General features: G+C 44.8%; 1 protein-coding gene across 3 annotated transcripts in view; it reads left to right on the top strand.

Moving 5' to 3' along the window:
• Positions 1–1566: 1566 nt before the first annotated feature.
• ube2f (ubiquitin-conjugating enzyme E2F (putative)) overlaps positions 1567–16620 on the top strand; it is a 47372-nt gene continuing 32318 nt past the window's right edge. For 2 of the 3 annotated variants that reach the window (XM_018743289.2, XM_018743286.2), the window contains exons 1-4: positions 1584–1778; positions 7044–7180; positions 12947–12976; positions 13603–13668. In XM_018743289.2, coding sequence (XP_018598805.1) covers positions 7063–7180; positions 12947–12976; positions 13603–13668 — 214 coding nt within the window. In that variant the 5' untranslated portion in view covers positions 1584–1778; positions 7044–7062. Of the gene's footprint in view, positions 1779–7043; positions 7181–12946; positions 12977–13602; positions 13669–16620 lie in introns of all 3 variants that reach the window. The other variant, XM_018743288.2, reaches the window with a different exon arrangement.

Below are 16620 nucleotides of genomic sequence, written 5' to 3'. Positions count from 1 at the left end.
CACAGAGAGTGGCAGGAGTGATTTCGAATCTTAAATTAGGTCAGAACAAAACTTCAGACTTGAACCTGGGTCCAGCACTGAAGGCAGCAGTTTGTTAAAACTGTACTTGAGTTTATAAAACAGAAACTGCGTGAAGGATCCCAGTTAAGGTAAGAGTAGTATGTTACCCTGTGTTACTCTTCTGTTACAGTTTGCTTGATTCCAGCTGAATGTTTCAGCACCATCCAGCAATTACTACTCATATAAAAATCCAAAGTCTTTTTTTTCGTTGTTAATTGTCGTTTATTACTAAGAAAATTGGACAATTAGTTTTCATTTTACCTGGAACTCAGTTTTTGCATGCTTTTAACACTGGATTGTGTCAGACACTACTGGGGGATGGAGTTCATAGCTAATAGTTTAACTACCAAGTATATTAAATAACAGTTTGTGTCTCGCAAATTCAGTTTCTTGCTGTTCACAGGTGTCACAGCTCTATTCAGTGCTCTGGTTGGAAATTGTGTAGATTCTCGGTTCCGGCTCCGTTGTGGTGGAACGACCTCCCCCTGTCACTCAGAACTGCTGAATCCCTGTCCACATTTAAAAAGGGTCTTAGAACGCACCTCTTCCAGACTCACTTCGCCCATCATCTCTTAAGTTCATGTAAGGTGTAAATGTTCATGCACCATAACTTTGAGATCATGCCAGATAAACCTTTACACAGCTACTCCTGTAATGTAATGTAAATGTTTATATGTATCTCAAAAAGAAAAATAAAATAATAGGAAGGTGATCAGAAATCGTTTATATACTAAAGTTTTATGCAGCTACTTGTGTGATGAAAGTAACAAATTAAGTGCACTGTAGAATCACGCGTCTGCATTTATGTTTCTGCTCTATTTTCTATGAGATGTACGTCGCTTTGGAGAAAAGAGTCTGCAAAATGATTACATGTAAATGTAAATGTAAATTTAACATACTGCACATTTTCCAGCTGCATGCTGCCTTGTGCTTTGAACAACCCACTGACCCATTTTTCAAGATTAAATATTTTTGACTGCATTTTCTTTACTTATCCATTGCCGAAAAGTTTGTATTAGAGTGAACACAGCAAGCTGAGCTCATAGATGCCAATAAAGGGAACTGAAACACAATAAGAATTTGGGGCCACTTTAATTCAACTCACTTCCACAATTTTTACAGCTCCTGTCTGCTTTTCATGAGTGAGGGTTACAGTAGAAAGATGAGCAATGTTGCACATGTTAAGTGAACTCTTCAACTGGCATCAAATTAGTTAAAAAAAAAAAATTACAGGTGCCAAATTTTTATTTTCAGTTATTTAAAATTAGCTTAGATATTAATTTTGCTCAAAATTAATCAAATATTTTTAAATCTTCAGTGTTTTTTTAATTTACTTTAATAAATTACTTTAGCACTTTTCTCTCTATGTTGAAATTGTCTGACGGAAAACCCATCACGTCAAATTCCTAGTACTGCATTTAAAATCGCAATTTGCCATTAAAGTCAGTGTAGTTCAGGAAGCGGAACTATATGACTGAGCGCGAATGCCGCCCGGACGGTGTTCAAGAGACGGACCAGACGCCGCACTTCCGCCTCTGTTGCCGATTTCGCCGGATCGCTTCTCTGGAGGTGTGGGCCGCTTTGTGTGTGTTTTTTTTGTGTTTTCTGACACAGGTCGGTAGTTTTTTTTCTGTGGAAAGGCTCGTTGTGCGAGACGCAGATATTGTGCCGGAGCTGCGGAGTCTCCGCGGGCCGCTGGTTATGGTGTAAAAGTGCAGGTAAACACGGCCGGCGCTTCTCGCCTTTTAGTTTCACCGCGGTGACAAGACTTAGTTAGTCTCTGACACAGTCAAGTCAGTCACTGTCCGCCTTGTCTTTTAACATCATGTTGTTAATTGTTTTTCAATAATTTTTCATCATTACTCCAACGTTTCTGTTTGCAGCTGGACACTGTGACACACACAGCGGCCTGAACAGAACAGGTCAGAGATAGCTGAGGTTAACATACATAATCATGGGGGCCATGCATGGCTGCATGCCTGGCGAGTCAGTTCTTAGTTAATAAATGCGTCTGTTGTTTTAAATGATCTCAAGCAGCTTTCGCTCAGTGTGGCGGGAAAAGACTCTTTCTGTTCCTATTATTGACCTATAGTTGATTTAAACACCTGTCTCAGTATTTTTACCGCATCAGATCAATTCAGTCTAAGCACCTTGAGTCTTGAGCAAGGAAGGATAGGAGGAATGGGATTTGAACCAACAACCCTCCAATTGCGCAATGACACAACCACTACTCTACATCATTATTATTATTATTATTATTGTTTTTGTTGTTACTACTGCTACAACTGTGGTTTTTGCTTTTACCCCCTTTGTTCATTGTTCTTTTGCCAAAGACCATTCAAGGTTTGGAAACTATAGCAGTCCAGTCTTCTGTCACTCAGGTTGATTTTGCCAAAATCTGGAGGACACAGTGAGTTTCTGGGGTCCCTGAGTCTCCTGTCTGAGGTAGATCTGAATCAAGGTATTGGCACTCTGGTGGTGACAGTGAGCGGTAGGATGTTGGGTCAGATATCCTCTGCTAACCTGAATGCAAGTGACGGCACCTTTTCTGTTAATATTGAGTGGTAGGATATCGATCGCACACCTTCTGCTTCTTTGAACTTAAATCTTGACACTTCTTTTGGTGACAGTGTGTATCTGGATGTTGGGTTTAATGGCTTTTGGTTCTCTGCTGGTGACATTGTGTGGAAGGATGTTGAATCAAATACCTTCTTCTTCTTTGACCTAACATCTCTGCACTTCTGATGGTAACGCTGTGTGGAGTTGGACTTTCCACTGAATAGTTTCTCATTCTCTGAACCAAGGTCTCAGCCATTGCAGTCAAGTTGATATTGTGTTTGATCGGATGTTTGGTCAGACACCTTCTGCTTTGTACCTCATATGTGTGGCAAATTAGAATTGGTGACTCCATGCTCTAGACTTCTTGTGTGTGATTCTGTTTGAAGTATGATGTTTGTTCAAATTTCTAGTGGAAACAGCAACCCAGATGTTAAAGTACTGGGCATTCTTACTCCAGTATCACCACGATTTTAACACCATTTTAGGAATTGCAGGAGCTGCAGATTTAAAGCCAGACTGGTAGCACCGTTGACAATGACAACATGCCGGTTCAGTGTTTGTGCAGGTCCTCCGAGTTTGACCTCTGACCTTTAATGTTCAAGTGTGATGTGACGGCTGCTCGCCAGGTGCCCCGTGTCTCAAAAAGTCCTCTGATGTGACCATATTTGACCAGTTAAATTATTACAAATAAACTTATCCATTTTCTCCAAAGCACCATACAACTCACTGCACCAAGTGTAATGTTGTAAATATATATTTATTTGTGTAAATATACTAACAAGAATATCATTAATTCAGTATTATAGTGGCATTAATCCAACTAACCAATGTCAACAACTGAGTGGGGTTGCGGTCAGCCGGAGCCTAACCCGGCAACACATGGTGCGAGGCTGAAGAGCGAGGGGACACACCCAGGACGGGATGCCAGTTCATCACAAGGCACTCCAAGCAGGTCTCGAACCCTAGACTCGCCACACAGCAGGCACTAGCCAAACCTGCCGTGCCACCATGCCCCCAATAATAATAATAATAATAATAATAATAATAATAATATAGAGGCATTTAAATGAACAGTCCAGGCTCGACTGCTTGTTTTGTTGATGATATGAGAAGTGCCACAATAGTTTGTATATTCTCTGAAACCTAAAAAAAATTAAACAAAAGATAAGATACTTTATTGTTGCTGTGTACAATACAGTGAAATTCCGTATGGCAACCCTCAGAAGAACAGCAGCACAAAGAACACTTGATACAAGTAATCAAGTAAGTAAGTAAATAAATAAGAATTACACTGAAGAGCTTTGGAATCTTCAGTCTTAACAGCCTTGGGGGGGGTGGAGGGTGGATGTCGGGGGAGTAATGGAGGCAGCAGCTGGCTTTGTGATCAACCTCTTCTGATAGATCGGGTAAGGAGGGTGTGGTGGAGGCCACAGCCCCATCTGTGAATTTCATTATGGAGTTGGAGGTGTGGAGGGGCTTACAGTCATGGGTGGGGAGTGTGAAGAGCATGAGGCTCAGCACACAGCCCTGAGGGGTTCATGTGTTTAGAATGAGGGTGGAGGAGGTGTGTGTACATTCACATTTACTCACTTACCTGATGCTTTTCACCAAAGTGACTTACAATGTTAAGTTACCTACAGTTGTTTACCTAGTTATACAGCTGGGTAACTATTGGAACAGTTTAGGGTTAATTTACCTTGCTCAAAGGCACTACAGCTGGAGACTCGAACCTGTGACTTTTAGGTCAAAAGGCAGCAGCTGAAACCACTGCACTACCAGCTGTATTATGTAATAGTAATTGCATAACAATTGTAATAAAATTGTTGTTTGTGGAACTGAGAAGAAGCACAGTCTTTTGATTCCTTTCAATATTTCTCTCTCGCTGATATTCAAGCGAGCGGCACAAACAATAGGCACATATTATATGGTGAAGACTTCCACACTGGCTGAAAATGAGAACATTTAAAACCCAAATTGCACTCTTTTCATACAGGGCCATAAAATAGTTTCTCTCCACCAGTTGTGTAATTCTCCTGCATGATTTAGTGTGTAGCTTTGTTTTTTCTAAAGAAAAAAAAAGAAAAAAACCTACTGCATCAGTTTTCACTTAATTTTAAGAAGTTATTTTGAAACAGTATGACAATTATTTCAAGTTTTATTAAATTCAGAAACCAAAGATGTAGGTATGTATTTATTTCAGACCTTTCAGTATTTCTACACAGCTTTAAGGTTTTTTTTCCCCTCCCTCTAATAAACATTTATTCTGTTTTGATTGAACTTCAGAAATGCACTCATTTCCTGGTTCACTGAGACTGGTTTGGAATAACAACATCAGAAAGACCCTTGAGTGCTTACACATGTGCCTACATTTGTACAGTAAACAAGAGTGCTTTTGATTTTTCAGACATTTCCAAATATTTATCTCATTAATTTAAGCTCTATCTGCAGAAGTTCCCGCCATAAACCGCCTACATGTTCACTTGAGCAGCTTTACTCCGCACAAATAGCCTTGCAGTTTGAAATATGCATCTAATGAAAATGTGGAAAAGGCTTTATATTACAAGTTTTCCATAATGCAGACTATTTGTCCCCATCGGGTTCCGAGTCCAATTTGAAAGTAATCGTCCCTGAGTGAGTCACGCAGCAAACAAAGGGCGTCTTGTGTGAAATATCATGTGCTTCTAATTTAAGTGCTTGTGTCGAGAGCTTGAAGTCATGTAAAAGTTGGTGATAACATCACACATGTCAGAGTATTCGGCTGCATTAGTTTATATAAATATATGTACGAATGTATGAAAAATAAACTGCTAAAGCAGACCATGGAGCAGTGTGTGGCTGCAGTTAAACACAATTTGCTTCTTGGCATCTTATGGGGCTTTTAAGCTCTTGTTGAATTATTTCTCTCAGCTGAATCTTTCTTGATGAAATCTGTCAAGGGAAGAAATGTGAACTGTGTGGAGGTGAACTCGCGGTAGATTGGCGGTAAATTGCATTAATGGTGAATTTGTTGCTTGGTCGTGGCAGTTACATGTTCTGGCCCGAAAGAAACGGTGAGAGCTTAAAAGTGGGATAAATTTATGTACTCCTGCCTTGTTTCGCTGCAGAGCCGTGTCTCACTGGGTGTGTATCTCTCTAGCCCCTCACCACTGTAACACTCCTCGTCCTCTGCCATTTATTGCACATAATCGTGTAGTAAGTTTTACGGTTGCTGCACATCTCCTTCGATCAGCATCTCGACCGGATGGGCTTCCATCGATCATGTGCCTGTTTTGTTAATGAGGATATATTCACAATTAGCACAGCTAAGCGGAGTCAGAGACCCGAAGAGCTGAGCTTCCCCCTGGATCAGCCTGCTGGTGGACGGAACATCTGGAGGAAGCTCATCGCAGGTTGCCGGGACCCATTCTGATCATATTTTCAGCCGATGCCACAGCTTAGGGCAACATCCGCTAACGCTGTTAGTGTTATTATTTGGTTGCTTCAGCGACAGTTTTATATACGGAAATTTAAAAAATTACCCACTCTTACGCCTCCCTCAAGGGTTCTACGGCAGGTCTCCGCTTGGAACTGGTGACCCTCAGGTCACAAGTCTCTGCGGCTGCTTGTTCTGGATATGAGTCAGGCCGTACTGGTAACGGAGTTGTTGGCACACAAAACGAGGTTGTGGATACATTCTTCTCACTGTGAAAACAGGCAGGTTTGTGGACGTGAGTGGGAATACAAAACAGAAGGAAGCGGACCCTCTTGACTGCTGGGGTCATCTGTTATACCCGTTATGGCTCCATCATAGGTCTTGGTGTTCCAGTTTTTCCAGAGTTGTTGGATATCTGCTCCTGTAGCCTGTGCAGTTTCCTACGGGATTAATGAAATTTTCATTTTCTCTGTCTGTCCCTCAGTCTGCTGACACTTGCTGAAGAACTGGTGTCTGGGCAGTTGTACTTTACTGTGATGATGTCATCACTCTAACAGTCATGTTCTCTACACAACTGCGTTAAGCAGCCAGTCGATTTTTGGGATTTGCATTCTGTGAGAAAGGGATTTTCAAGATGTTTCCACAGCAAAGAGAGCTGCGTTCCTGTCTCTGGTGGACTTTTGGGGAGACGGGCAGCTTGAGAGGATCAGCTCTAAGGCCTTTGCCTGAGCCTTGAAGTGGCCCCACCCAGTTCCAAGGTTAAGTAACCAGTTAGTTGCTGAGGATGTGGCTTGTTAGGGTGTCGAGTGATGCGTGGCTGGCGCTGACTTTGCTCCGGGTTTCATGGTAATTTTAATTCAGTGGATCAGCAGGGCATTTAAAGAAGGGCAGCATTAAGCACAGAGACTCTCGATGACACAGATGTTGACACCAGAGCCATTTTCCACTGTTCAAAGAGTGTGTTTATGTGTGGTTTGTCTTTATCTGTGTGTACCTGTCCTCTCCGTGCCAGGTGACGGCGCAGGGCAGCCATGCTGACACTTTCGAGCAAGCTGAAGCGGGACGAGGGCGTGAAGGCGGGCCGGACCCCTGGAGGCTCGTCTGACTCCTCCCACAGGGTGTCCGTCCGGGACCGGCTGCTCGTCAAAGGTGAGAGGACCCCATTGGAGCGCTCTCTGTGTACATCGACATGGGGGCACTGTGGAGGATTCCGCTGAGATTAGGAACTTTCATGAAAGTCTTCGTCGTTCACTTTCCCCACACAAATTAACCGTAGTCCTGGACTTATCTGTGTTTTCTGAAGGGATTCTCTTTTTCTGTCTGCATCCAGAAACCTAAGGCAGGAATTTTACAAGTTGCACTTTCGTTGCAGCTCACACAGCCCCGTGATGCCCTTCAAAAACTTACTGCTTTTGAAGGCAGTTTGACAACATCAGGTGGAGTCAGAATCCCATTTCCTCCGTCCACGGTTTTCAGAAACGGACCTCCAGTCCTCTTTCCAGTAAACTGCAGCGCTCGTGATTTTGCAAGATTTCATTTCCAAAGTTGTTCTCTCTGCAGAACTTGATCAATGTTTGGTGTGTTAAACATTAGCGGCTGCTTTTTGCTGCTCAAGTGTGGAGAATTGGCTTGTGTTTACTTGGACTGCTTGTCAATATCGCCTTGCTGCGCAAGAGTCCATTGCTGATACTCCTGCCGGAGGGGTAATATTTTCAATGCAGGTGAGCACATAAAGTTTGCAATAACAAACGCCGCCGGACAGAAGGCGTTGAGTATTCGTGCGGTCAGGGAGCAGACGCACACAGATGCGGTGATTAGACTCAACGCCCCAGTCTCTGCACGGTCCCTCCAGGAGTTTAACAAGGTTTTGAACCCACAAGGTGTTGGCTGTGATGTGTTTGCTAGGGATCTGTGAAATAGTTGCGTTCATATCAGGACAACCCCTGACATTCCGTTTCTGTCCCTTTAGGGTATGGTGGAGTGTTGTCGAGTCAACATTTGGTCTTGTGGCCACATATGTAGAGCTCTTCTAGAAAGTTCTGTCCTCCATTTGTGATCTTAGTGTGGAAAAGGATGTGTCCATTGATGACTGAGTCCATTCATCTTGTCTCCTTTGTCCTCTCTAAAATGACTGTAAAGTTAGAGGAAGATCTTATCATTGTGTCTTGCTATTATATATTCATTAAGATACCATATGCTCATGACGATCATTATCCTCAGTTTGATTGGTTTTCTTGTTCGCTTGTAAAAGAATATTTGTCTGTTTTTGTGTGATGAATTCGCTGAATTGATAATGAGGGTCTGTTCCCTCCATTCTGGTGCTCTGACCCTCTCACTCACCTCCATTTCGGGGACACACAGAGGAAAGGCTCCCTGGATGCCCTTAGCTGTGCAGTTGGACTGTAAAGATCATGAGTTGCTATGGGTGGTGCTGAGAAATGGGATGAGATTCCATGTGGCTGAGAGTGGTGAAAGTCAACGGGAGTTGTGAGCAGAGAGATGAGGGGAGCCTGGTCTCTCCTTCGTCAGGTCCCTGCCCTATGCCGGTCCTGGCTGTCGGTGCCACTGCTTCGGTCATGCTCTCCATGCTTCTGTCGTGTTGTTTAATCAGGCCTTTAGCTCCGAGCGCCGCCTTCCCAGCCGCTGCTCCCTCCCATAAATTTCAAAGACGCTCCTCTCCCCTTTGAGGGGGTTTGATCCTGCAGGACTGTCACGTTCAGCACAGCGGTTAAGGTTTCCCCACTCCTTTGGGACCTCTCGCTCTGGGTGTTTAATTTCCCTCTTTTCTTTGCTTGGGATTAACCGTCATCGGAACTCTGATGTGCTGCGGTTCGATGTGTTTTGCTCGTGCTGAGAATGTGAAATAAATTGCACCACACAGCCAGCTACCTGCATGAGTTCTGCAAATCGATCCAGTTATAAGAGTGGGGACGGACACAGCCGCTAATGAAATTCCAGAATAACTTCACCTTCGTTCCAATAGACTTCTTACAGCGTTGTTAATTTTCTGTCCATCCATCATCTACATCTGCTTTTTGTAATGCCAGGTCATGGTGGTCCAGAGTCTATCTAGCAGCAAAGGGTGTGAGGCAAACTACACTCTAGTCAGGAAGCCTGGAATCTCTGGGTATTCGCTCTCTCTCTCTAACACATACATACACACACACTACGAGCAGTTTAGAATTACTAGTTCATCTGAAACATGTGTATTTGCACTGTGGGAGGAAACCAGAGTGCCTGGAGGAAATCTGTATGAACATGGGCAGAACATACAAACCCCACACTGTGAGCCAGATTTGAACCCACAGCCAGGAGCTACCCATCTTATTTGGACATATTTAAAAAAAATATTTCTCGCCTTTCTCATGAAAAAGACGAGATGCCTTAGTTGTCCTTCGGGTTGTTGTTCCCTCTGTCAACTGAATTAGAGGTTCCAAGGAAGAGATTCGTACATTAATGGGACAAATTGTTGTACTTAATTGTAATTATTTCTTCACAATGCCTAAGAAGCCTTAAGTGTTTGTTGACCTTCTAATGAAAAATTATGTAATGAATTATTAAATGAAAGATTAAATGTGTAAAGACACAATTATAATACCTGTGAACTGAGCTCATTGTGACGTTTGGCTTGATGCTCTTGAGCTCTTAGTACTTTGTATGACTCATTTTCTCTGAAGAGGAGCCGTTTTTACAGTGGAATTGTGTGAAAGCACCTCTCCACCCTTGCCTGCTTCTTCTGAACGCAAATAGAGGTGTGTGTGTGTGTGTGTGTGTGTGTGCGCGCGCGCATTACTGTCAAGAGACCCAACATCTCCACTTCCATGGTGACAGGAGCTGCTCCCAACAGCAAGAGCGCCCATGCACTTCTCTTTTCCTCGTGTCCGGAGGAGCTCCTGCTGGCCGCCAATGTGTCACCATCTCTGTCGCTGGGTGTGTCCTCCGCCCTCAGTGCCTGTCTCCAGTCTGCTGCCGAAGCAAGAATCCCCCTGCTATGTCCCCTGACAGCCTGTTGGCAGAGACACGGGAACGTTAGTGTCCCGACAGTGTCTGCTGCCTCGTGGGGGAGTGACAGACAGGAAGCTGAGGTGCCTGAGTGACAGCTGGGGGCGTGTCAGTCACAGGCCATCGTGGAGGATGCTGTTGTGACACATGTAAAGATGTATAAATATTCCTGCTCGTGAGAGAGAGAGAGAGCTGACGACAAAGCACTTCTCAAAGTAAATGGTGACAGTTTATTGGATCATTTCTGGTGCTGCCATTTGGTTTGCACACTTTGCCTGGGAGTGTTTGAATAGTGTTAGGTGTGTGTCAAAGAGAGGCTTATGTGTGTGTGCGTGTGGTGACTCACAGAGGAGGAAGGCCATTAGTGAACTGTTCTTTACTTCTCCTCTCTGCTCACCATGCAGATCGCCTCTTTTTGAGAGTCACATCTCCGCACAGGAATCTCTGCAGACAGACCTCAAAGTCCTCCTGAGATGTGACATTCTTCGAAAGTGTCCTCTCCGTGTCCCCGCAGCGTGCCCAGAACGTCAGGCCAACGTGAACATCTATCACACTTGCTTTTGAGCAGCTCACTAATCCTGGATCAGTCTACAGACTATAGTTTCCTGTACTGGTCCTCTTCCTGTTCAGAGAGATTTGTTATAATAATTCATAAGCAGGCGTCCTACAGCGGAACATCTTGTGTCAATTTATAATCGTCTCTGAGTTTCCTGGAGCTTACATGGGACACATCTGCTAGCACTTGAATAGACAGGTGGAGGCAGTTGATAGCCTGGTAGGTAGAGCTGCTTCCTGTGGAGCCAAAGATTGCTGGTTCAAATCCCACCTCCAGCTGTATTACCCTTAAGCTAGGTACTTGCTCTAAATTGCTACAGTAACATTAGCCAGCTGTATAAATGCGAAAATAATTTTCAGTCGCTTTGGAGAAAAGCATCCTTTAATACATTTGGTTACTCGTTGGTGATTAGTCATTGCCATGTAGTTTAAGGTCCCACGTTTGAAACCCTGCTCCTGCTGTAGTATCCTTGAATAAGGTACCCTGAATTGATAAATGGGTAAGTCAGTGTACAGAACTTAATGTATGTTAACAGTGTAAGTTTCTTTGAATAAAAGGTATCACAAACTAATGAATTATAATAACAACAGTGAGGTTCTGTACTCTGGAGGAAAAAAAACACACTCTTCAGTCTTGGAAGGGGCTCTGCTGTTGAACCTCTGAGAGGTATACTTGAACTGCTTCTCTAGAAATGTTTTCCTCTGTCCCTCAGGGCTGCTGATTCCCTTTTGACATTCAAGTAGTGTCTCAGGAAACTCCCTCTCATAACTGCTTCATACAGTTCACATCATGTAATCGATGTATTTTTTATAACTGCATTCTACAGGGAGTGTTGCTTGTTGCGAGACGCTTGTTAATTGTGTACTAGACAGGGATCGTTAGTCTAATTCAAAGATGTAAATATGGAGATGTTTTCAGGCCGAAGAACGTGAAATTGAAGGTTCGAGTTGGTATGCTGTGGATGAGCTGGACGTGTAAGATGAACGACTGGACTGAACGAGGTGGACGTCCTGTCGGAATGTGACCAGCATGGGTCCGCTCATGGTTACCACGGTCATCGAGGAGTTGTTGTAGTGTGGCAATTCCTTAGAAGCCCATTTAGCTTCCTGGTGCTGTCAGACCATGTGGGATCCCATGTGTACCCCCCCCCCCCCCGGCTCCCTGCTTCCATTGATCCTTTCCTCCTATTGTTTCTCTTTCTTAGCAAAACGACTTTCCGCTTGTAGCGCTTCGCTGAGTTAACTCTGCTCATTTGTCAGCAGGGAAACACAAAGGGTGTTTAAAAGGGAAGTTGCTGGGGATATTAATTACCTGTCTATGGAAACTTTTACTGTGCTGCTTTAGGGTCCACATACCCTTGCTGTGTGTTGTTTGGGAAGTTCTGTGTTGCTCTGTTAAAGGCGTGTTTGGGACGCTCCTTTGATGGAGTGCGGGTGGGGAGGGGTGGGGGAAGCAAACTTGCCGCCGCTTTGCTGAATTTGACAGAAGTGGGACAGTCACTTTCACTGTCCCAGCATTCCCACTTCACAGGCCTCCTGGAGACGTGGCGGAGTGTGCGGGGATGTTTCTGCAGTGCAAAACGCTTCGCTGAGCTGAACCAGAACTTCCAGTCTCTGCTGAAACACTTAGTGCTGGTGATGCTTTGCCAGGGTGAAACTGTCCTTTGTCCTGGACCCAAAATGTTGATCCTGTTAGACCGCATGTGGCATGTATCATTAGGACTGACTGTCAGCTCTTGGGATTGTTATCTTTTTTGCCTACCACATTTTGTGTTTCCTTCAGGTGCTCTGGTTTCTCCTCACAGTCCAAAAACATGTTTTTCAGATGGATCAGCAACTCTGAATTGCCCTTAGTGTGTGCGCGTTTCTGTGTGTGTTTGTATGTGCGAGTGAATGACATCTGTTCGGATTGTACCCTGTTTTCAGGATAGGCTCCGGACCACCACGACCCCGCAATAGAAAAGCAGTTGGTGAAAATGGATGGATAGATTCATGCATGTCGCTGTATGTGTATGACTGCATCTTTCACTGCGTCTGTGCTGTGGGAGAGATTGTACACTTGGCAACCTGAGGGCAAACATCTGCTCAAAACATTTGGGGATTTTCACGTCTTCCTGGGATTGAAGAGAACGAGGACTGTGTGTACAGTACAGGGTAGCAGCATCGCAAACATAACCCGGTCCCCCATTTAGGTTCCGAATAAATTGACATATGAATGCGTACATTTAAGTTACACAGCAGAGCGCACACTATTGTTAGAGGCTGGATTGACACAGGTATGACTGGTGAGCTGTACAGGGCTGCATTCACTGAGTCCTAAAAGAAAAGTAAAACCTTCTCTTATTTTTTTTCTTGCAGAAGTTGCAGAACTTGAAGCTAATCTTCCCAGTAAGTACATTCTCGTTGGCTTTCTATCAGAAAGGGCTGATTTGGGACTTAAATCTACCATTGCCTGTGGTGTGTGCTTGGTAAATTGCCCCCACGTGGTAAAGGCAAGAGTGTCCGACTGCGAGTGGCTGTCCCTCTCAGCTGTAGCGTTAGTGTCGCCATGACTTTAAGTGCAGCGCTCAGGTTTGTACAGCAGGGGGAGCCTGACCTGGGGGGAGGCTCACGAATCACAGGCCGTCAACAGGATCTAGTTTTGTGGTCCTGAGTTTATAGCGTGGTTGGAGGGGTGACGTGGAGCAGGTAAGCAAGGGGTCCTGGGGAATGGGGGACGAACGGGGGCTTTCACCTCAGCCCTTCAACACGGGTTCAACAAAATTAACCAAAATAGACAGCAGGTGCCAGAGTGGTTTATGGCTGTGGCCTTGCATACAAAGGACCCAGGTTCGAATCCCTCCTCCTATTGTGGTACCCCTGATCAAGGCACTCTGTTACACAGTTAGTCCCTCCAGAACTTATGAGCTCTCCTAGTGGGCAATGTGGCCTTGTTTCATGGTGGTTATGACTTACACCATTTTTACAGCCCCCCCCCTATCTTAACCCCATCCCCCCCCTCCCCCCCTGCGCAGGTACCTGTAAAGTGGCCTTCCCTGATGTGAACAAGCTGCACCACTTTGAGCTGGATGTGTGCCCAGGTGAGTCCCTGCATCCTCACCCTCCCTCTCCCCGTAAAGTTTGTTTTGCATGTTGATATTGTTTGTCTCTGTTTCTGCGCATTATGAATGCTCTTAGCACAGCGACACAGCAGAGAACATTCCGGAACAATGTATGCACAGCACAGCACAGCAGTTCTGAGCTTTCCTGATGTTTGCTGACAGACTATAGATCTCCTCGTTCTCTTTTTTTGGGTTGGGTTTGAATTACTTTTTTCCAGGCGGTTCAGTGTTTCTCACTAATCCTTGGTCTTCGGGTTAAAGCCTTTATTGATAATACAAGTATCTGGATATGAAGCATTTGGTACGTTTCAAATAATAAAAAAAAAATTAACGTCGATCCGAATTTTTCTACTTGAATTTAAATGAGATATAACTCATTTAAGCCTTTGTGGTGTAGGTGAAGCTAGACTGCTGTCTTACTGCATTTTAGAAATGCTTTGTAAAAAGTCCCTGTACTTTCTTGTGAGTCTGCAGTCTAGGACTTCGATGACTTTATAGCAGCACTAGAGTGGGTTCGAATACAAGTGACTTATACTTCTTTTTTCGCTGGCATTTGTCTGATTGTTTAAATGCACTTAAGTTTGACATGCTGCCCATCTGTCGCATTAGCTTGGAAATCTTTAGTTAACGCGGGCTGTTAATCGTTGTCCGTTGGGTTCCTTTCATCTAGAACGTATATGTAAGTAAATGCACTTATATAGCGTGAGAGAACCTGCAGGAGAACGGAACCCAATTGGGAGAAGCTGAATCCCTCATCCTGAAGTGGGGTCTAATTGGAAGCTTGTTTGGCTGAGTAAGCAGGGTGTGTAGTGGTTAATGACTGAAACGACCCGGGTTCGAATCCTACACCTGCTGCAGTATCCTTAATGAAGTTACTTGTCCTGAATTGATACATTAAAAATTGCCCTGTGGTATAAATGCCTAAATCAGTGTAACTGTACTTATCTAACACTGTATGTCATTTTGGGGAAAGGTGTCAGATAAATTAATATGCGCTGCTTAACGACGGGGATACGTTCTGTGAAACCAGCCACAGTGCGACTTCGTCGTTGAGCGAACACCATAGAGTGTACTTGGACAACTTGGTTTAACGCCGCTTAACGATGTTTCGATTGACTGACCCCATATACGACGGTGGTTCCATAAGATTATAATGGAGCTGAAAAAACGAAGTTTACTGTAAAACAGTATGCTGTGTTACGCAGGCAGCAGGATCATAAATCTTGTGTTTACCGCATCTCTTGACTACATCAAGTCTATGCCATCTAGGTTTGTATAAGAACACTTTGTTTGCACAACGACGAAATCGCACAATGGCACATTTCTCAGAATGTATCCCCATCGTTAAGTGATGCATTTATTTTCATGGGACCACCGTCGTATACAGGGGGTGTGGTGGCGCGGTGGGTTGGTCCTGGTTCTGCTCTTCGGTGGGTTTGGGGTTCGAGTCCCGCTTGGGGTGCCTTGCGACGGACTGGCGTCCCGTCCTGGATGTGTCCCCTCCCCCTCTAGCCTTACGCCCTGTGTGCTGGGTCAGGCTCTGGTTCTCTGTGTCCCGTATGGGGCGAGTGGTTCAGACAGACCGTCGTATATGCTGTCTGTCGTTGCCTGAAACATTGTAAAGCGGTGCATACCTGTGATAATAATCAATCTTCATGACATACATCTGTTACCATAGGAACAAGTGAGAGGAAACAAACACATACAGGACTTCTCACAAAAACATGTGTCTGGTGGTGGTAGGTGGAAGGGAGGTGTGATGGTCAGACTGACATACTTGTGAGGGGGAGGGAGTGAGAGACCTCACTTGAGGTGTGGGCATCTCCCTTCTGAGCCTTGCACCACCTCCCAAATCTCTCCCCCCAGCCTGTCTCCTCCCGGGGGGGATATGTGCAGCACCAGCCTGTCCCAGGCACATCTCAGCGATTCACTGATTTCCTTACCCGCTCCCCCTTCAGATCACTCCCTTGGCAACAACAGCATAATTATCCTCCTGTCTCAGCGTTTTATACATATATGTATGGAAAAGTGGTCCTTTCGCCCTCCTCAGCCCTTGCGACAGTCACTGCAGTTGCCATAGCGATATTTCCGTGGCACTACGGTAAAGGACCGCTGGGCCCGTCTCCTCCGCTCGCCACTGGTTACACCATTTCCACACTCCAGTGTCGTCGCTGATTTTTGAGCGACGCCCTCCACCCCCCGGCAAACTCTGCACTCTTAATGTACTGTCGGGGGATGTTGCATATTTGTAATAGTTAGACTGAAAAATGACCGTAGTTTTGAGCGGATTGCTTGTTTAAATAAACACACTGACACATAAGCGTTTTTTTTTTTTTCCTCTCTCCTTAATGCAGCTTCTTGAGCACATGACCTCAGGAACATCCCCCGATATGTGCGAAAGGCAGTGCAGTCCTCTGTTTAATGTAGATCTAAACAGTGTCCAGTAATGGCAGTGCAGTGTATTCCAGGAGCGGCCGTGTTTAGGCAGAGTATAAATCTTCCTTACGCAGTTCCCATCTACAGAGGAGCCGTTGCTAAGCGAGCAGTGCGCCAAAAGTGCTCCCCATTACTCATGTTTGACCTTTCCTCTTTTCTACCAAATTTTGCTTGGAAAATGGAAAATCAGTACATGCGGGTTTTGGCACGGAATGCACAAGTGTTTATTAGCAGTAATTTCTTGCCAGGCGGTCGGCCGCTTTGGAGTTCCGTAGATGGGAACGTCTGCAGTGGCTGACCGACCGCTCTTCTTTCGCTTGGCACGCTCAGCTGCCCCTGAACGTGGTCACTTAGCGAACTGGCTGTGCCTCTGAGACCAGGTTAGACGTAGTCACTGCAGAGCCTGCAGAGCCTCCTTCATTACTCCATCATTATCCCTCTCAAGGCCTGTAAATGTTGTCAAAATGATACATGGATGATACATGGATGTCTATT

Source organism: Scleropages formosus, chromosome 14 (assembly GCF_900964775.1).
Source record: "Scleropages formosus chromosome 14, fSclFor1.1, whole genome shotgun sequence".
In the NCBI taxonomy this organism is placed as follows: Eukaryota; Metazoa; Chordata; class Actinopteri; order Osteoglossiformes; family Osteoglossidae; genus Scleropages; species Scleropages formosus.
This window is presented reverse-complemented; position numbering and strand designations above follow the sequence as displayed.